General features: G+C 39.8%; 1 protein-coding gene across 5 annotated transcripts in view; it reads left to right on the top strand.

Moving 5' to 3' along the window:
- The window catches only part of ARHGEF7 (Rho guanine nucleotide exchange factor 7), a 163,133-nt gene that overhangs the window by 83,705 nt on the left and 56,900 nt on the right, over positions 1-22,528 (top strand). For all 5 annotated transcript variants that reach the window (XM_045567471.1, XM_045567476.1, XM_045567474.1 and 2 more), the window contains one exon: positions 14,265-14,353. In XM_045567471.1, coding sequence (XP_045423427.1) covers positions 14,265-14,353 — 89 coding nt within the window. The remainder of the gene's footprint in view (positions 1-14,264; positions 14,354-22,528) is intronic.

Here is a 22,528-nt window from a genome sequence, read left to right as displayed (position 1 = left end):
GCAGAAAGAAAGAGAGGAGCTCAGCATAGTTTGTTCTCCAGTTGAACTTGTATAGACCACCTGGTCTTAGGGTAAAGTTCTCTGTTGGAGGGCATCGATTTTTACCTTATTCCCACATTGCGGTGCTGGGGTCAGGGTGTTTTCTTCCATGAGAACATTTTCTAGGGGCAAAGAGAAACATCTCAAATCTGTCAGTTTTTGTTATTGCAGTTATACTTTTATATTGAAATAAAATTTATCCTTTTTTAGGACTAATGTTAGAATTTGAAGTTTGCAATATGCAGGTTGTATTTAATTTTTATTACTAGGGGTACTTTTGCCAATCATGTCCAGTTAAGTAATTTTCTTTGTATTAGTAATAGTATTTTAAAGTACACCACTTTCATTATATTTCCTGCAGTTACTTAACATTGTTTTTACTGACTTTTTAAACATAATCATGTCAGAAGGAGAACAGCAGTCTTTGGCATGCTTTTATTGCTGCTGAGTTGTCATTCACATTGTGGAATTGAAAGTTCTCTCAGAGGCTTGCGGTTTGTGACTTATTGTCACGACGGTATGGCTGTGAAAATTCTGTAAAGCTGGTGATTTGAATGCCCAGCAGATGTTCTCTGTATTTACAGAATAATAGACTATTACAGCAAATATATGTTATAACGTATATACTCTCCATCTCCCCGAATACAAGTATCACTCAACCATTCCTCATTCCACGAATCAGCATCATTTATTGAGAAGAAACTCTGCAAAGACTGCTGGTTTTTATAAATGTAACTATATAGTTCTTGCCTTTAAGGAGCTTACAGTGGATTTATTTATTTATTTGTTTGAATTTGCTTTATATTGACCTTGGTTGGAGGTGCTCTTAGGAGATGGAAAAGTAAGATGCAATTTCAAAAATAGTGTCAAAAAGGGGAAGGGCGTGGGGGAGTGGAGGGGGGGGGGTGAGATTTGTTAAATGAATCTCATAACTTTACTTTCATGTTGCTCCATATTTGAAAGATACTATTGTGTGATATAGTTTCTCTGATTGTCCTGGCGGAAAAGAGAAATTTTATAGAGAATAACAGATAAATAGGGAAGTGTGGAAAAAGCATGTTGTAAAACCAAAGCTCTGCCTTGGGGCTTGGGTGAATTAGCCTCAGAGCCACAGGTGTTTGAGACGTGAAATGAGGATGATGATTCCTTACCGGTTGAAGTATTGTGGGGGTTAAGTTGTTAAGGTTTGTATGGCATGCATGTTCTATGGTGCCTGGCACAGAGTAGGAGCTCAGTGAATGTTAATTGCTGCTATTTTATTTTTTAAGGTAACAGGAAAAAAATTTATAAATGTGAATTTGACAATTTTGATATAAAAATATTTTCTCACCAGGGACATCAAAAAATGAATATTTTAATAAGGTAGCAGGCAGCCCTTTTTTGTAAAGTTCTTTGGTATTGGACTGTTTAGGAATAATAGGTGCTTGTTCTCTTTTTAATTGTATATAAACATATACATATAGAATATACAATTGACCATCTTAACCATTTTTAAATGTACAGGTACAGTTCAGTGGCATAAAGTATATTCACATTATTGTATAACCCTCACCGTCATCTATCTCCAGAATTTTTTCATCTTCCCAAACTGAAATCTGTCCCCATTAAACACTAACTCCTCATTCACCTCTCCAGCCCCTGGGAGTTCCACTCTCCGTCTCTATGAATTTGGCTACTCTGGGGATCTCATATAAATGGAATCGTACAGTACTCGTCCTCTAGTGATTGGCTTATTTCACTTAACATATGTGCTCAAGGTTCATCTATGTTGTAGCATGTAATAGTTATTAATACCTTCTTTTTAAAGGCTGGATAATATTCCATTGTATGTAAATACTACATTTTGTTCATTCATCGGTGGATGGAAACTCGGGTTGCTTGAGCCTCTTGGGTACTATGAATAATGCTACTAAGAACATGGTTGTATAAGTATCTGTTCAAGTCTTTTTATTTCTTTTCAGTATATACCCAGAAATAGAATTGCTGGATCAGATGGTAGTTGTATATTTAATTTTTGAGGAAGCGTCATCCTGTTTTCCATAGCGACTGCCCCATTTCACAATCGCACCAGCAGTGCACAAGGGTTCTGTTCTCTCCGCATCCCCACTGACTTGTTTTCTGTGTTTTTGGTAATAGCCATCCTGCTGAGTGTGAGGTGGTATCTCATTCTTGCTGTACGTTTTGTGGTTGCCAATAATGATAATAAAAAGCAGTATTTTTATTATAGTAATAAAATCAACTCAGGCAAGATTTTTTTGTCTGCTTATTATGTTCTGGCTACTGTATAAAGTGCTTTTTGTTTACGACGTCAGTTCTCACCATAACCCTCAAAGACAAGTATTGTTGGGATATTAAGAGGGTACAAATAAATGACATCCTTTAACATGTGTAGAGCCAGCTGAGAGCGTGACACTGCTGTCAGGCTGAGACGATATAGGTGTCAGCTTTACAGACGCAGCCATGAGGAAATACAGTTCGGTCTGTGACTCAGTCGGGCAGCCTGGCACTGCCCTGCTTGAGCCTGCCTGGAGACCTGAGGCTGGGGCAGCCTGAATCCATGCTCCCGGCTCAGCTCTGTTCTGGGCCCCACAACAGTTGGAGAACTCCTTCTCCTAGGGACCAGGGAAAGGGCTGAAAGGCCAGAGGTGGCTCCAGGGGACCTTCCACCGTTGAGCCAGGGCAGAGGAGGGATGACATCGTTTCTCACCTTTGCCAGGGGAGGGGTGAGTGGAGCAGATCATTAGGCCCGGAGCCTGGCCCAGATGGGCACCTTTGTTAAGGCTGGTCTTTTATAGCTGTCACGTGGCTTGCTTTATATTTCTTATGTGAATACTCATTTAAATGTGAATACTCATGTAAATGTGAGTTTTTGTCTGATTTTGAATCACCATATTAAAGTGCAGCTGAATGAATTTTTACTTTTCAGTTATTTCTCTTTGTGGATTTTTCAGAGTTAACCCAGCATAAGGAAATTATACTGAAAAGATAGGGTTTGTGGATCTCAAAATCCTCTTCAGGTGACTTCTGGGAGTGAGTTTCACGTATTTTTGAGTGTCTTCAGTGTCGTCTTTTGGTAGTAGTTCATCTTACAGCAGCTATTACCTTTTTCAAGTCCACAGGAAGGCGTGGCATGGAGTGTGGGCCTGAGAGCCAGCAGTGGCAGAGGAGGCTCTGAGAAGGACCAGTGTTACATGTGCAGAAATGTGGACCCTCACTTTGTTCTAACTAGAATTCCCATTTTTGTATCCTCTGTGTTTCTGAGTATGTGTGTGCATGACCAGCTTACATGTGTGCATGTGATGGATGCATCGTTATCAGAGAGCTCTTTGCAGGGGCCACACTTAATCTAGAGTTTTGGTACCAAACTGAGACCTAAGAAGCTTTGTTTGGAATATTTTTTCTTTTTCTCTTGTTCATTATTTAAAATATAAGAAATGCCATATTTGCTCATATTTTTGATTCCTTATGCTAAATTTTCTTATGTGACGGTTGAACCAAGGGAATAACCTCGTTAGGGAATAACTTCCCATCCCTCGTGTTCACTAATTATGTGAGTATATTGTATGGAAAGTTATGCAGGTCTGATTTTAAATGTGGGCATTTAAGACAGGTGCGAAACCACATTTTTTACAGTGTCATATCGTAGTTAATAATAAAACTCTAGGTTCACCGTTACAGCTCAGTACTGCAGCACCCCCTTCTCCACAGCTTCCCTTTCTGCTCAGTTGCCTGCAGCCAACCTCACACCTAAAACAGGTAAGTACAGTATGATAAGATATTTTGAGAGAGAGACCACATTCACGTGACTTTTATTACAGTGTTTTGTTAAAATTATTCTCTTATTATTGTTCATGTATTACTATGCCTAATTTGTAAACTAAACTTTATCATAGGTGTGTGTGGATAGGAAAACACATAGTACTATCTGAGTTTTTGACATCCGCTGGGGTTCTTGGAACACATCCCGTGTGGATGAGGGAGGCCTTCTGTAATGACATTTTTTCCGGTAGCTTGCCTGACTTTCTGATTTTGGAATAAGTTTTGCTTTCTGAAGAATATATTTAAATAAGGCTTGTAAATGATAGTGTAAGAAGTGCTTACTTTTCTGAAATCAAGATTGTGCCAGGTTCCAAACTTAACAGACTTTTCTAACTGGTAGTCACGTTAGGATCATTTCTTTGTGAAATAAAAACACTTGCTTCCTTTAAATTGAACATTTTCTTATGTATTGTGTTTTTATTCTTATTGAATAAACAGAAACTGAGGTCTGCCTGTAAATGACAATATTTTTTAGGCTGGCTTTCTCCAGATAAATTCTCAAGGTTGTGCAGTGAATCTCTTCTACTTCCCTGGGAAGTACAAACAGCCACTGGTTGCATGCCCTCTTGCGGTGGCAGAGGGAAGTGCTCTCGTCAGGCTTCACCATCGTGTATTGTGCTTTTCACCTGTGTATGGTTTCTGGTTTGAAATAGTCCCTCTTTGGAGACAAGTACCTTCCAAGATTCTGTATAAGGATTTTGCTAATGTTTGCATCAAAAGGCACTGTTATTTTTGAGTATATACAATCTTAATGGAAGGTACACAATTGTTACTTAGCATTTATTTTCTATGTACCTTTGTTTTGGATATGTGAAACCCATGGATTTCTGCTGTATTTTATACACACAGATACGTACATGTTTTACACACACACCCTCACCACAACCAGAACTTCCTAGATTCCAGGGAGAGAAGGCAAGAAAGAGAGAAGCAGCAAGGTTCTGGTAGTGCGTGGTGCTCGTGGTTGCTGTGGTAAGAGAAGGTGAAGGCACTCAGTCGTACGTGTGCATCATGTGGGGCGCAGGGAGACGGCGAGGGGATACCACCAAGGGCTAAACTGGGCGGAGGTGGGCAGAAGTTGCATTCTGTGTCCTTATAAGTCTGGTTTTCTGTGTATGCGTATATGCTCTCCAGGTTTCTTTTAGATGATTATTCCTAATGTGCTGACTTTAATTCTCCCATTTCTGAACAGCTCATTATCTGTTGCACAGTAAAGACATTTTTTTTTTTTTTTTTTTTTTTTTTTTGAGACAGAGTCTCACTCTGTTGCCGGGCTAGAGTGAGTGCCGTGGTGTCAGCCTAGCTCACAGCAACCTCAAACTCCTGGGCTTAAGCGATCCTACTGCCTCATCCTCCCGAGTAGCTGGGACTATAGGCATGCGCCACCATGCCCGGCTAATTTTTTTTATATATATTTTTTAGTTGGCCAGATAATTTCTTTCTATTTTTAGTAGAGACGGGGTCTCGCTCTTGCTCAGGCTGGTCTTGAACTCCTGACCTTGAGCGATCCACCCGCCTCAGCCTCCCAGAGTGCTAGGATTACAGGCATGAGCCACCGTGCCCGGCCGGCATTTCTTTTAAATGTTATTTTAGGAGCTGGTTAGCTTGAGATGATGACTTATAACCTCTGGCGGTGATGTGAGAACTTAAATGGGTTTATCATTTGCTGGTACACAAATCTTTAATGATTCTTAAGTTTGTCACTTTTTAATATTTTCTTGTTTATTTTTGACATCAAAAAGCAACCACATGCAACTGAATTTTGGAGGCTGCTATTAATTTAGCTGTGAAAGAACAGTGTTTCATATAAATATGATCTGTGCAAGGAAAAGGACAAAGGTTCCTTTGTATCACTGGAAATAAGCCTGTTGTGTAGCTTGTACTCTTATGTGTGGATTGGGTGTGGGCAGGTGCACATCTGTGTGTGTGTGTGTGCATTCGAGTGGTGCTAAGTTTCCAAAAGCACCCAGGATAAGGCTGTACTAGAGGATGGGTATCTCAGCACTGTTTCTTCCAGATACAAATTTTTTAGAGGGAAGAGCATGCATTGGGAAGATATGGACCTCTGACGCAGGTGTAGTGAACTATGCACAAAGGAGACTGGAATTAGGTGGCTTTGAACTTTGTCTAGAATGTAGAAGTGAATATTCTTAACATATGAAGTGTATACTCACCCAAACATCAATGTTGTGGTATGTGGGAGGTGGTTCTTTGACTGTGGCCATCTCCCAGTGACACATCCCTCAGATCAGCTGGCTTGTAGTAGTTTGGGGTAGGGTGGTTAGTCTTCCAGTATTAGAGGTTTTCTTTTAAAAAAGTTTTATTTTTATTCATGCTAAAGTAGGTAGTGCAAGCATGTGACAAAGCAGGCAGGACAGAGGAAGTTGTGTGTGAAGAGCAGAGCACTCTCCAGCCCCAGGGAAAGCCTTGGGTGGGCTGCTCCTTTCCTAGATAGCTGCCTCATAGCTCCTGCAGTGTGGAGACTTCTCTGCTTTGATTTATCAGCGTATCTCATTTTATTAGCTTCATTCCATTGTGTTCTTTACAAATTGAAGGTTTGTCCTAACCCTGCATTGAGCAAGTCTGCCAGTGCTGGTTTTCCAACATGTGCTCACTTCATGTCTGTGTCACAGTTTGGTAATTCTCACAATATTTCCACCTTTTTCATTATCATATCTGTTATGGTGACCTGTGATCCAGAGATCTTTGATGTTACTATTCCAGTTGTTTTGGGACACCACAAACTGTGCCCGTATAAGATGGTGAACTTAATTGTTAAATGTTGTGTGTGTTCTGACTGCTCCACTAGCTGTTCCTGTCTCCCTCCCTCTCTTTGGGTCTCTCTATTCCCTGAGCCACAACAATATTGAAATTAGGCCAATTAATAACCCTGCAGTGGCCTCTGAGTGTTCAAGTAAAAGGATGATTTGCACATCTCTCACTTTAAATCAAAAACTGGAAATAAGTAAGTTTGGTGAGGAAGGCATGCAGAAGAAAAAGTTGGAAACTAGGAGAGGTTGGTTCATGAGGTTTAAGGAAAGAAGCTGTCTCCGTAACATAAAAGTGCAAGGTGAAGCAGCAAGTGGTGATATAGAAGCTGTAGCAAGTGATCTGGAAGATCATTGATGAAAGTGGCTACACTAAGCAACAGATTTTCAGTATAGACAAAGCAGCCTTCTGTTAGAAGAAGATGCCATCTAGGACTTTGATAACTAGAGAAGAGAAGTCAGTACCTGGCTTCAAAGCTTCAAAGGACAAACTGACTCTCTTGGTAGGGGCTAATACAATTGGTGAATTTAAATTGAAGCAGTGCTCATTGACTGTTCTGAAAATCCTAGGTCCTTTAAAAATTATGCTAAATCTATTCTGCTTGTGCAGTATAAATGGAACAACAAAGCCTGGATGCCAACACATCTGTTTACAGCATGGTTTACTGAATATTTTAAGGCTACAGTTGAGACCTACTGCTCAGGAAAAAAAAAGATTCTTTTCAAAATATTATTGCTCATTGACAATGTACCCGGTCACCCAAGAGCTCTGATGGAGATGGACAAGGAGATTAATGCTGTTTTCTTGCCTGCCAATACAACATCGTCCTGCAGCCCATGAATTAAGTAGTAATTTCAACTTTCAGGTCTTATTTAAGTAATACATTTCATAAGGCTGTAGCTGCCATGGATATGGGTGAAATCAATTGAAAACCTTCTGTAAAAGATTCACCATTCTAGATGCCATTAAAAACATTCATGATTTATGGTAGGTAGTCAGAATATAAACATGAACAGGAGTTTGGAAGAAGTTGATTCCAACCCTCATGGATGACTTTCAGGGGTTTAAGACTTCGATGGAGGCCAGGTGCAGTGGCTCGTGCCTGTAATCCCGGCACTTTGGGAGGCTGAAGTGGGAGAATCACTTGAGGCCAGGAGTTGGAGACCGGCCTGAGCAGTGTGGCAAGAACCCTGTCTCACAATAAAAGAATTAGCTGGGTGTGGTAATACACACCTGTACTCCCAGCTACTCAGGAGGCTGAGGGAGGAGGATTGCTCGAGCCTAGTAGTTTGAGGTTGCAGTGAGCTATGGTGATTCCACTGTACTACAGCCTGGCTGACAGGGCAAGACCCTGTCTCTAAAAACACAAACAAATAAAAAACCCACTTCAGTGGAGGAAGTAACTGCAGATGTGGTAGAAGTATTAAATGCCAGGAGAATTAGAAGTGGAACCTGAAGATGTGACTGAATTGCTGCAACCTCATGATAAAACTTCTGTGGATGAGGTGTTGCTTCTTACGATTAAGAAAGAAAGTGGTTTCTTGAGATGGAATCTACTCCTGGTGGAAGATGCTGTGATCATGGTTGAAATCACAACAAAGGACTTAGAATATTCATAAACGTAGTTGGTAAAGCAGCAGCAGGATTTGAGAGGATTGATTTCAATTTTGAAAGACGTTCTATTGCGGGTAAAATGCTATCCAACAGCATGGTATGCTACAGAGAAATCTTTCAAGGAAGAGTCAGTCAACATGGCAGACTTCATTGTTGTCGTAATTGATTAGATTGGCGCAAAAATAATTGTGGTTTCAGACCATGAATTTTAAATCATTGTAACTAGGCTCAAACACATCTTTATTAGTCAAAGTAGGAACCATTACAATCAACACATTTTTGCCAACGAGAAATAAGTTCGTTTATTCCTGTAGCATAAAAATCCATGCTTTGGGATTCAGTGAACCCTTGGAAAGCATTTTCTACATCCTGCTGGTTGTGGAAGCGTTTTCCTTGCAAAAAGTTGTCAAGATGCTTGAAGAAGTGGTAGTTGGTTGGCAAGAGGTCAGGTTAATATGGCAGATGAGGCAAAACTTCATAGCCCAATTCGTTCAACTTTTGAAGTGTTGGTTGTGCAACCTACGATCAGATGTTGTCGTGGAAAAGAATTGGGCCCTTTCTGTTGACCAATGCAGGCTGCAGGCGTTGCGGTTTTCAGTGCATCTCATTGATTTGCTGAGCAAACTTTTTAGATGTAATGGTTTCCCCGGGATTCAGAAAGCTGTAGTGGATCAGACCAGCAGCAGACCACCAAACAGTGACCAGTGACCTTTTTTTGGTGCAGGTTTGGCTTTGGGAAGTGCTTTGGAGCTTCTTGGTCTAACCACTGAGTTGGTCATCACCAGTTGTCATATAAAATCCACTTTTCATTGCACATCAAAATCCAATTGAGAAATGATTCACTGATGCATACGATAAGAGAAGATGACACTTAAAAACAATAATTTTTTTGATTTTTCCGTCAGCTCATGAGGCATCTACTTACTGAGCTTTTTTGCCTTTCCAATTTGCTTCAAAAGCTTGATGACCATAGAATGGTCGATGTTGGGTTCTTCAGCAACTTTTCGTGTAGTTGTAAGAAGATCAGCTTTGATGATTGCTCTCAGTTGGTGGTTGTCAACTTCCAATGGCTGACCACTGCACTCCTCATCTTCAAGACTCTCATTTCCTTTGCAGAAGTTCTTGAACTACCACTGCACTGTATGTTTGTTAGCAGTTCCTGGGCCAAATGCATTGTTTATGTTGTGAGTTGTCTCTGCTGCTTTATGACCCATTTTGAACTCAAATAAGAAAATTGCTTGAATTTGCTTTTTGTCCAACATCATTTCCATAGTCTAAAATATAAAATAAACAGCAAGTAATAAGTCACTAGCAGAAAAACATAAAGTGAGAAATGTGTATTAAAATGATGTATAACATAACCACACTTATTGAAGAATATATTCCAATATCAAATGGCAAATTTCAGCAATGCTAAAACCAAAATTTCTTTTGCACCAACCTAGTAAGAAGTTGCCACAGCCACCCCAGCCATCAGCAGCGACCACCCCGATCAGTCTGTAGCCATCAACAGGAAGGCAAGACCCTCCACCTGCAAAAAGATTGTGACTCGCTGAAGACTTAGATGATCGTTAGTATTTTTTAGCAATAAATTATTTCAAGGCGTGTAATTAAGGCGTGAACATTTTTTTAGACATAATGCTATTGCACACTTACTGGACTACAGTATAATGTAAATATAACTTTTATATGTAGTGGGAAACCAAAAAGAGTATGCAGCTCTCTTTATTGTGGTTATCTGGAACCAAACCTGCGGTGTCTCTGAGGTATGCCTGTATACCCTTTAGATCAGTGGTCCCCGACCTTTCTGACACCAGGGACCATTTTCATGGAAGCCAGTTTTTCCACAGACTGGGGAGAGGGGATGGTTTCTAGATGATTCACGCACATTACATTTATTGTGTACTTTATTTCTATTATTATTATGTTGTAATATATAATGAAATAATTATACAACTCACCATAGGTTGGGAACTCCTGCATTAGATGATACCTTTTGACTCCACATCTTCTCTTCCCTCTTTCTTTCTTCAAAGCTGTTTATATTTTGTTCTTCTGTTGGTTCCCTTTATTGGCAATGCTAAATAATATACTTCAGTCTTATTTTGTATTTCAGTAACATTTGGTGGTTATCTCCTGGTGCCCTGTTTTGTAACGTGAAGATTTACCTCAAGCCTCTTCTCTGCCCTTCTGCATTCTGGCTTTGATCAGCTACATTTTTCATACTGATTGTCAAGGTTGTTAACAGTTGCATTTGGTCCTAAAACCACAACCAACATCCAATCAATAAATGTTTACTTGAGTGATCACTGTCGTGGGAACTAAGAAATTCAGCAGTGGGAACACCAGCCAGGTTTCTACCCATAAACTGTGAAGCTTCTCTGAGATGGCCTGTATAGCACATGAAGTAAGGGGAAGGGGGTCATCCTCCGTGCTCTCTGCTGCATCCAGAAAAAGGCAGAGGTTGGGGGAAGCACTTTCATAGCATGAAAGAGACTTAGAGGCACAACAGCCAGATGCACTGTGTAGACTTTGGTTCCTGATTCAAATAAGCCAACTACAAAAAGGCATTGTGGCCGACAAGGAGATTTGCATATAGACTAGACAGTAGATAACATTAAGGCATTATTATTAATGTCAGGTGTGATAATGGCCTAATGTTCAGGTTTTGATTTCAAAACAAAAAAGGTTCCTGTGGCAAAATGGACACTGAAGTATTGATACGTAAAGTGACATGGTTCTGGGAATTACTGGTAATGCTTCTAGAAGAGCATGGGGAGGAATATAATAAGACTAGCCACAGGTTGATGACTGTTGAAGCTCAGTATGAGTGTATATGTGGTTATTCTCTCTATTTTTATATATATTTATACATTTTTGTAATAAAGTTTAGGGGAAAAACAGTGATGGCACAATTATAACATTTTCAGACAAAGATCAAGTGTTTAGTATAATCTTAGCAAATCATCACTATAAAGATATTTGATAAGGCTGCTGAACACTGACAGGAAGGGGCACAAGATTCAGGAGACCTGGGGGCGAGGATGCTGGTGAGCACTCTGTTAGAGGGAGTTAGGATGAGTATTGTTTTGGGGGCCAGCACTGGTCTGAATGAAGCAGGCAGTGTTGATTAACCCAGGCATTGTTGGGTCACTTGCACGCATGGCAGATGGAGGGGTAGCCATGGCCGGGTGACTTTCAGTCAAGTAGAAGAGGGAAATAAAGACAAAACTCTTTATTACAAAGCTCTTATTACTCTAAAAAAAGGCAGAAAAAAGCCTTATGGTAGTTGAATCACTTGAAATTGCCAGTGTTTGACGTCCTTCGCCTTGGGCAGACAGGAGTGGGACATTATGTAATACATCAATCTTAGCCGGGTGCAGTGGCTCACTGCTGTAATCCTAGCACTCTGGGAGGCCAAGGCCAGTGGATCGTTTGAGCTCAGGAGTTTGAGAGCAGCCTGAGCAAGAGTAAGACCCCATCTCTACTAAAAATAAAAGGAAATTAGCTGGACAACTAAAAATTTATAGATAAAATTAGCCGGGCACGGTGGCACATGCCTGTAGTCCAAGCTACTCGGGAGGCTGAGGCAGGAGGATCACTTGAGCCCAGGAGTTTGAGGTTGCTGTGAGCTAGGTTCACCACACAGCACTCTAGCCTGGGCAACAGAGTGAGACTCTGTCTCAAAAAAAAAAAAAAACAAAAAAAAAACCCATAAATCTCCAAACTGGCACCCGCTTTAGCCCAAGGACTCAAGATTTCTTTAGTTCTGGAAAGTATCTTGTCCAGAAAAAGTGTTGGCTTTTGCTCATTCCCTTTATTTTCTTCTGAAAATCCTATTAATTGTCTTACTTTGGCCACGGTGGCTTTTGCTATTTTTCATATTTTTTTGTTTCTTTGTTTTGCTCTGCTACATTAATTTTGAGCCCATTTCTCCAATCTTCCTTTTAGTTCATGAATTTCCTCCTTGGATGTTAACCTGCCTGTGGAGATTTTCATTTTAGTTGCTGTGTTATTTATTCCTGGAAATTTTGCTTCATTCTTTTTCAGATGTTTTTAATTTTCATAGTGCCTTTGTAATTCATTGTGGTCTTAATTTCTTATCTTTCCTGTCATTTTAAACGTAGAACTGATTCTGTCGTCTTTGATTATCTTATTATTTCTACTCTTGGGGTATGAGTTTCTTTATATGTTGCATCTACTTACACTGTTTTGGAGGTTCTTAGCTACAGATAAGAGAGCGAGAAGGAAAGTGTGTTAGCAAGAATAGATTGGTTTTCCACTTTGTATATCTTACAGTTTAGAAACAATTTGTTTCCCACGAAGTTCTGTTTTTTATCCCAATGGGCAGAGAGAATTCCTTCAGCTAGCAGTGACATCTGTTTTGTTCTTTATTTTCAACCATTTGGAAAAACTTCACAGTGAGGCATTAAAGGAAAATGTATGTAAACAGCTCCACAGGAGAAGGGAATCCAAGGTTAAAGATAGTAAGTTTTGTTTTGGGCATTTTGGGCTTGTGTTGCTGAGAACATACTGGGGATATTGAATAGGCAGTTGGCGTTGGGAGCCTGAAGCCCGGGAGTGTTCGGGGTTGGAGGTACTGTTTTGGGAAGTACTGCCTGAAGCCCTGGGACTGTGAGATTGTGGATGGGGGCAGCATGGGGAGAGAAGAGAGGAGGACCAAGGAGAGAGATTGTGGACAGTTGCCACTCAGGTCCTGACAGCTTACCGGAGGGAGGGTTGTGTTCTGCTCAGTAACAATGACTCTCTCACACAGCATGGTTCTTGCAGAGGAGGCGGGGCTTGAGGGGGATGGGTGTGAACGAAGTCCCCTAGGAAATGCTCATCAGAGTTTCCTGGGAAAGAATGTGGAAGAAGCCTCTTTCTTCTCTTTGTCCCCACAAGCTTTGATTTGACACTGTGCCCCTATGTATAGCCCTGGAGAGCCAGTGATAGATACATATTCATCTGCCCACCTCATAGAACCAATGGTAGACACACACACAGCCCATCCATACCACCTATGGCAGACACACACACACACATCCCGTTCATAGAACCTGTGGTGGACACACACACACACCTCATCCGTAGAACCTATGATAGACACACAACACACCATCCATAGAACCTATGATAGACACACACACACCCTATCCATAGAACCTATGATAGACACATAACACACCACTCCCCATCCATTAGAACCTAGGATAGACCCCCCCCCACACACACACTCCCCATTCATCTGTGGAACTGATGATAGACACACACACCCCATCCGTAGAACCTATGATAGACACACACACACACCCCATTCATCTGTAGAACTGATGATAGACGCACAAACACAGTGCCATGTTTTTGTTTAGCAAGTACTTCTTCAGTATCTATTCTGAGTAAATATGATGAATAAAAGCAGTGTGATTTCAAAACACTGGAGTCCTTGCCGGAATCATGACAGCTTTAATTGTTGTGCCTGATGTGGAGGTTCTTAAAGCCCTGTGTTTTTTTTCCTGTTTGTGCCCCTGCTTGAAGTGATTTTTCTTTTCCTTCCCATCTCCTGTGTATGATGGTTATTTCAAGCTTTGAGCCAGATGCTGCTTGTTTAGAGTTCTTTGCAATCTGAGTGATACAAATCCCTTAAATTTAGTCTAGAACTGTGGATCTTGATGTTTTAATACTGTTAGATATCTGCCAACGTTTTCTCCTGTTTGTGTAATGCTGCATATTCACACACTATTAAGTGTATGTGGAACTGTAACTGTTCTGGTTTTGGCTGACACTGGTGGAGCAGAATCACTCAGACGTTTCCACTTGCACCTGGGAGAATGGTGTGGGCGATGGGTGTGCGGTGACTGTGGGACTTTGGTGAGCCGAGCCTGAGAGAGACCCTGCTTTCCTTTTTGGTTTGTAGATTGAGTTGTGGCTGCCTGATGAGTAGCCTTGGGCTGCATGAAGGGCCAGTGAGTTTTGTCATCCCTCGTGTTGATCAGTAAAACTCCATTACATTTTTATTTCAGAAAAGCCTGTGTCTCCCAAATCAGGGACGTTGAAGAGTCCTCCCAAAGGATTTGATACGACTGCCATTAACAAAAGCTATTATAATGTGGTGAGTAACTGTGAAACATTTTTATTTATAATGAGTTTTTTTAATGTCTCTAAAATTCAATGTAGAATTTAAGTTAATTACCTAGAATACAAAGAAGGAAATAAATATCATCCATTATCTGCCACACAGATATGACCGCCATTAATGCTGTGGTGTATTTCCTTCTAATCTCTATCTATGTACTTCAGCGATTTAAGGTTTTGTTTTAATATTGTTATGTGGGAGTGTACCTTGGTGTTACATAGCATAGTGCTGTGATTATCTCCTCATACCATTACAAGTTTCAAAAATGAGATTTTGAAAGGTGTATAATGTGCTTTAAATCTTAATGTAGACTTTCCCAGGATTGATGTACTATATATCAAATGGCATGGAATTAGAGGAGCATGTCTAGATGGTATACATGTTAAAGACAGGTGTTTCTGGATCCTGAAATTTGCTACATTTTGAAACTTAATACAGTCAGTTTGTGAACTTAAAAAAAATCTGTGATATTAGTCTGTATAACCTAAATCTTTGTTCCTAAACAATTACATATGCTATAGAAATGAAAAATATGTTATTTAGGTAAAATTTTAAGTTGCTGGTATATATCTAGTTGGTATGATAACAGAAGAATAAACTCTCTAAACATGTATGTATTTTGAATTCTGTTTTAAATATGCATTTATTTTGTTATTTCTTTCCCCACTCCCAATCTTTTTTATTTTCATAGTCAGGAGATACAAATATGAACCCGTGAGACCTTTGAATTTTTGATGTGAAATAGCAATTGATTCATGTTTCTTTGCCACAGCACTTTTATCGTGTTTCATTTTCTGTACTGAAATGGTCTAAAATTGTGACAAATGTGAGTATGAATCAGTTCTACCACGTGGACCTATTTACCACAGTCTTGTACTGTGGGTCTTACACATTCAGCTTTCTCTTAAGCATCTACCTTCCATTTGCTTCAACAGAACAAATTGGCCTTGGGGAAAACTTACTCATCTAACATGTATTCATCAGGTGCCTACTTTGTGCCAAGCACTGTAAAGGCACTGGGGATATAGCAGTGAAAAAAATGGCAGAAGTTTCTCCCTTTGTCGAGCTTACGTTTATGTGCGTGGATACGATTGTTTTCTCTCACCTCCTGCGTCTGTTTTTATTGCCTTCTCTTTTTTCATAATTCCATTTCTCCACCTCTTCTCATTAACAGGTCTCTTCGTGCATCATACTCCTTAATTGACTGCAAAATGTTAATTCTTTGACTTCTTTTCTTTGTATTTGGTCACCTCCAGATTCTTCTTTTCCTTAGAAATCCTTAGTTGAGTCTTACCCTCTACCCACCCCTTTTTCTGCTTTCTTTTTACTCATCTTCATCTGATTATTTGGACTCTGACTTCCACCTCCACTCTCTCAGCTTTCAGAGGATCAGACTCCTTGTGGAATGTCTGCTGACCTAAAGTTCCGTGTGCTGGCGGACTTGTGTTGTGCTCTTACCTCTCTGCACGGTCTCATGCCTTTTCCTCCTGGGATGTGTTCTAGTTACTTCTTTGCTTTTTAGAATGTAATGTGGTATATGTGTGGTTTTATGTACATGGCTACAAACAAAAGCAATAAAAGTCTTTTATGGGTCTCATGGTAGGAAAACTGAAGTTTTATCTCCTGGAGCTGCCTTTTCCCCTTGCATTCTTGTGTGAGATGTTGCTTTTCTGGGGAGGGCTTCATGTGTGAATAAAGCAGTCATAATCCACAGTGATGTAGCAAAGACAGAGTTACTTTACTACTGTTGTAGTTCATGTTCAAATAATTGTGTTAGAAGAAATGAATTAGTGGCTTCTAAACTTGTGCCAACAGCATTTCTTTAGTTTCTCCATCAATCTTTCTTCCATTAGATACTTTGTAAAACTAGGCAACCATGCTTCTTTAGAAATCTCGGTGGTTTGTTTTTCTTTGCATTAAATGTTCTGTACTGCTCTTCAGATTGAAGCATGGTCAGCACTTTTTTAGTTTTCCTTCTCTCACTGTCCTTACATAGAGAGAGTAGCCTATATGTCATATAGATTTTTTTCTTTGTGTCCACCAGCTCTTCTATGCAGAATGATGGGAAAACACCTTGACCTCAGAATCTTATCTAAATTGTTGTTTATATAAAGCTGTATTAGTAAACAGTACATGGTAAAGTTGCAGTTGTGTTATAGAAATACATTCATAGAAATCATAGAGAATCATCTTTTGGCATAGCAGTCTCATTTTACAGTAGAGAAAACAGCCCTAGAGGTTAAATGATTTGTTCAAGATCACACACTGGTTAGTGACTAACCCAGGAATCAATTTCAGCTTTCCTGAATTTTGTATTCATACATTGTACAGAAAAATAAAAATATAGAACAGAGTACCCCATATAACAAAATACAGTAGATAATGTTACGCATTTTGTACGCCCTTTTGTAGTTTTGTTTTCACAGAAAACTATGAGGCATAGGTATTTTTAACCTTACGGAGAGATAAGAAAACTTTCTGAGAGGTAAGATCAATGTGGACTGATGGTGTTAGGAAAAGTTACATGAATGACTTAAGTCCCAACTTGAGATCAGTATAGAGATACAAAGATTTTGAAATTAAGAGACAATGAGAAGGCAGGTTTGAGTGAGTATAGTTATGTGTCTTTCTGCTATTGTACAATGGTTAAGACAAACCAAAAAACACTGGGAAGTAAAAAGTAATTCTTAGTAATTTATGACCGTCATCTTGGAACATTCATTATCTGTTTCTCTCCTTGCCTTCTGGCTGTGCATATGTTGGTAAACGCGATGGTGTCCCGTAGGACTCTTAAGGCTCTGTTCATTTTCTTCATTTTTTCTCTCTGTCCCTAACAATAATCTCTATTGATCTCTCTTCATGTTTGCTAATTCTTTCCTTTACCAGCTCAAGTCTTCTGATGAGCCCTTCTTGTGAATTTTTCATTTCAATTCTATTTGATTATTTTTCAAGTCAAATGTAGATAGTATTTTAGTCATTGTCTTCATACTTTAATTCTTTAAGCATAGTTTCTTTTAGTTCTTTGAACATATTTATAATAGCTACTTTGAAGCCTTTGTCCAATATCTGAGTCCCTCAACACAGTTTCCATTGATTGCCTATTATTTATGTATGTGTGTGTGGGGGGTCACACTTTGTTTCTTTGCATGTCTCATAATTTTTTAAATTGAAAATGAGACATTTTAGAAGATCTGTTTTAGCAACTCTGGATACTGAGCTCTGCACCCGTAGGATTTGTTGTTGCTGCTGTTCATTCGTTTTGTGACTTAGCTGGACTGATTATGTAGTTGGACTTCCCCACAGTTGCTGATGTCTTGTTTGTTTAATTCTCATTTTTATTTTTAAATCTCCCTTCTTAGGATCCACAGTTGGGCAGCATAGTTTAGTATTCAGCCAGATTGATGAAAGATTGTGCCTAAACTCCTTTAACCACTTAGGTTCCACTCTGTGCTGGTGGATCTGCATGTGGCAAGGGAGTACATTAGAAGCGTTAGAAGGTGTGGGGAGGCTTACTTTTTAAAGCTTCAGAGGCCATGGAAATCATAAAGAAGAAAAAGATCAAAATCTTTTAGGCTACATACTTAAAAGTTTAATAATTTTTTTTGCCTTCAAACAATACAAATCAAATTATAATTTACAAGTTACACTTACAAGTTGGGAGATTGTAACAGATTTAATACAAGGTTTTTCTTAATGTCTAAAGCTCATTAAGACAAATGCATTAAGATTAATAGATGAATGGGAAAGGATGTGAGCAATTTAGAAAAGGGTAAATACTAATGGCTTTGAAAAAATAGTTAAATTTACTATAAAAAACTTGATAGCAATATTTTATATATCCAGAGAGCAGAGATTTGAAGAGAAAATCTGCAGTTCTAATGGTGTAAATGTAAATCCATAGAGAGTTTCTAAAAAGTAATACAGCAGCTATATATAAAATTCGGAAAATGTTCAAGCCCTTTATTCTAATAAAGAGCTCTACTTCTTAAAATCTACTCCTAAGAAATACCTGAAATGTATTCAAAGATGTTTGTGTAAAGGTGTTTTCAGAGGATTATTTGTTATAATAATAAATTGCAAGCAACTTGAATAAACAATAGTACCAGAATGATTAAGCGATCAGTGCTATGTGCATTTGTAATTATTAAAATGTACAAGAACCTTTAAAAATATCAAATATATATTTTCATGCTAAGTGCAATAAGCAGATTATAAAATGACTTAGGTCATATGATATTAAAGAGTTGACATGGAAAGCGGAAGGCACTGTGCTAGAGGATGCTTTCTTTTGAGTGGCAGAATTTTGTTAATAGCTTCTTACTAATGTAAGCAAAAGTGATTTTGGAGGAGTCCTTTGGCACCAGAATGTGGAATATGCTGGAGATGGAAGCAGAGGCCTTAGAGGCCCGTGAGGAAGTGCTTGTGGAACACAGCAGGCACACTTTATTTCGTGTCCTTGCAGAGTGACAGTGGAAGGAAGAAGATGAACAAATCAGTCTGTTAGCAGTATCTTAGGGTGCCCTTGTTGTAGGTAGCTCAGCTAAAGTCAGAGTGGCTTGGTACCGTGGAAGGCTTTATGTGGTTGTCTTTGCTTCTTAGCAGCAGGTATCTGGGAGGTGAGCCTCTTAGCTGCCTGAGCAGTTACTACATTTGCAAGATGAGGTGGTAATGCTGGCCTTGGCCTTGTAGTATTTTTAAGAGGATTAGGGATTGGCCTTAAGGTGCCTAGCAAGGTTTTGGACACTTAGGGGTGTCCGTGGTTATCGGGAAGAGTATTTGGGGCATTGGGAGCAGAAAGCATTCCCAAGGCCACCACACCATTCTGTTTGCAAACAGGCATCCCGGTGGCTTTTGAGGATGACCTGTGAGAGCTGTAGCCAGAGTGGCATGATCATACAGTTAAAGGAGGCATGCTTGTGATGTGGTAGGCCCCAAGCTTGGCAGATTTGCCTGTGGAAACACATTCGTTGCACCCATGACCTAGGGACAGGCATCTTTCCCAGTAGCAATCAAAGAAAGGGCTTGGATGCCCAGCCCTGGAGAGAATGACATTGTTGAGTCACCGCTTATGGGGGATGAGGAGTGCCCTCCGTCTGCTGACCCTGGAAGATACAGGTCTTATGGCCTTCCATGTTCAATGACACACTATGGCTTTATTTTGTGGCCTTCCACTTTTATTTAGTGCATTATGTTGATACTCTTTATGTATGGAGACAAGAAGTAGTTCTTCCACTTGTGCCAAATATCACAGAAAGGTGGTATTGCTTTTTCCTTTGAACTATTGCAAATATGATGTAATAGGTAGCAGTCATTAGTTTTAATCCATAAATGTACAAAACAGACATGTTTTTATAGTCAAATGCCGTTGCACACTTCCACAGATTTTTCCTGTGCTCTAGAGAAAGACCGCACCTGTTTTTTCCTTCCCTGCTGCTTTAGTTTCCTGCAGCCTCTGGATGTGAGGCCAAGGAGGAAAAACTGAGCCCCTCTGGTGACAGGACATCTGTCTCCATCCATCAGCACTAATCGTAAACCCTGGTTTTGCTTGATCTTTTTATCTTCTGCTTTTCCCTTGACTTTTCTCTACCTTAATCCAAGATTCCTTTTAAATGTTGTGACAACCAAAGTCTCTGCTTGGGCCCTGTAGGTGGATGAGGTTAATTATTAGGTACCTTAGGAAATTGGGGAGGGGTATGCAGCTTGATTTCCACGTGGATCTCTCCTTTCTTGTATCTCACCCATATTTGATATGGGCAGTGAGATGTCTGCTGGCTTCTCTAACAAAGTTTGTTCCCCATTGCTTTTTATATAATTTCCTTGTTTCATATAGACTAAGATTATGTAGATTAAGGTTTTCAGTTAGTAGCAGGAGCCCAACACATAGTAAGAGCTAAGTGTTGAATGAATGAATGAATAATTGTTTACTCGTGGGAAAGGCTTTCTTGTGAAATAATTACCTCCTCACTAAAGGATTCACTCAAGAAGCAGCTCCAAATAGGATTCCAGATTTGGATTGGAAGGTTGTACTAGGTGCTGAGTAAGATTCCTTCCTACCTTAATCAGGGACTAATACTTGAATAACTATCAACCCACTAAAATCCCTTTTAGTAAAAACAGGAAACAGACCAGTAGACTTGTCTAGTCACAAGTAGTAAGTGGCAGAGCCAGGATTTGGGCCCAGGTCTGCCTGGCTCCAAAGGCCCAGGTGTTTGTATGTCACCATCTGTTGTGTACAAAAATGTGTATTTGTTAATGTCAGCTTCCTTCTGTGACTCATATCACAGTGGGACAGCAGTAGCTATTGTCTAGTAAACTTCTAACATTTGGAAGAAACATATTCCAAGACCCTGTGAATTCCCAAATTTACAAATACTATAATAACGTAATTTCTTCCAAAGATGCAGTGTTAGGAACATATATGTAGACCTCCAAATTCTTTTTTGACCATTAATGTCATTAAGTAGTTATTAAGTATTGGGTAGTTATTGAGGACAGGCAGAAATCAACAAACTATATTAAATTGGTAATGGGGGGACAGGTCACTGACTACTGTATGCCATGTTGTTGTGAGCTATGGATTTATGGAGCTAGCAGGGGCTTCCGGGATTGCTTTCATCAACACCCCTTCCTTTCCCTTCCCTATAGCCAAGTGTTTATTAGAGATTGAATTGTGGTGAAGTCCTGTCTTATAATTCACTTTTTGGAAATTTAAATTCTTAAAGTTTAAATAGACTGGAGTGAAAGGAAAACATTGATACATGATGGTATTTTCCCTTTATGGTGATGCGCAGGGCAGGGTTTAGGATGGTGGTAAGTAGTAGGGGTGGAAGAGGGTTTAGGACAGTGGTGGGCAGGGAGGGAGGAAGAGGACTTAAGGTAGTTGTGAGCAGGGAGGGTGGAATAGAGGTTAGGATGGTGGTGGGTAGGGAGGGTGGAAGAGAGTTTAGGATGGTGGTGGGCAGGGAGGGTGGAAGAGGGATTAGGATATAGTTGTGCCACTGTTTAGTTTTTCCTCTTGTGCTTATACATTAGGATTATGTTGTGGAAATTCGGTTTAAGTTTATGATGATAATCTTTTATCTGGGATGGAATCTAAAATAATGTAATGTTTGTTCTTTTGTATATAAATGAGTTATTAATTTTTAAAGAGGTATTGATGATATATAAAATAAAACATGTAATATCTACCAAAATTTGTGGTGAAAGTTGTAACCCGTTTGTTTGTAAAATCAGAGATAATAAGTACTCCTTTAATGATACTACTAATAAAGTAAGTGCCTGTGTGCCTGTGAGGTAAAAAAGCCAGTCCTTTTTGTCCTGCTTTGCTTTAAGGCTGACAGTGTAGTTTATTGTCAGTGTGGCATGACCAATGCTGCCCACCCCCTGAGTGGCACCATTGTTTGGCTGGACTTGACTCTCCGCCTTGGGACTCAGGAAGCTCTCCCTGGCTGAGCTCAGCTCTCTGGGCTTTCAGTGTTGTGGATTGCAAAGGCTGCCTTTTCCCTGAAAACAGCCCACGTTCTCTGGCTTCCCAGCCTTTGTGTGATGGAGCTGCGGTGGCCAGGCTGCGAGGTCTCATGGGGTCCTGCAGCAGCCAGAGTGTGCAGAAGGCCAGAAGGAGAAGAAAGGTGATGACTGGCACCCACGGATGTGCTGCCGAGGTCAGGAAGGCGAGTAGCCTCCCGGCAGAGGGGACGGTTGTGCAAGCTTGAGCCAGGGAGCCAGCCTGGCTATGTGTTTGTGGAAAAGCTGTATGTGACCATTATTTGTTTGGGAGCATTACATTTAGTAGAAATTTTTAGCACATATTTGAAAATAGTGTTTAAGACTAGTGGTTGAAATTAACCAACTTAACTATTTTAATAATGTAGCTTTTTGGCAGAGGGTTCTTTAGAATTGTTTCTGGTACCTTCTTATGGGAAACTTTTATATTTGCATACTATGCTTAGTGCCACGACTGAGGAAATGTCATTTAGTTTCATTCTGCGCATACCCATATGAGCGATGGTTTCTAGTGGTTATTTTCTTTCCATACACATAGGAAGATTTTTCTGTTTGAAAAAGTAGGTGTATAGGTTTTCAAGCATGTGTTAAGCATTGTTGCTTAGTAGATATCTGATATTTGTAATTAATAAACTAAATCATGTTTCT

Source organism: Lemur catta, chromosome 13 (assembly GCF_020740605.2).
Source record: "Lemur catta isolate mLemCat1 chromosome 13, mLemCat1.pri, whole genome shotgun sequence".
Taxonomy (NCBI): Eukaryota; Metazoa; Chordata; class Mammalia; order Primates; family Lemuridae; genus Lemur; species Lemur catta.
The sequence above is the reverse complement of the archived record's forward strand: the minus strand, read 5'-3'. Positions and strand labels throughout refer to the sequence as shown.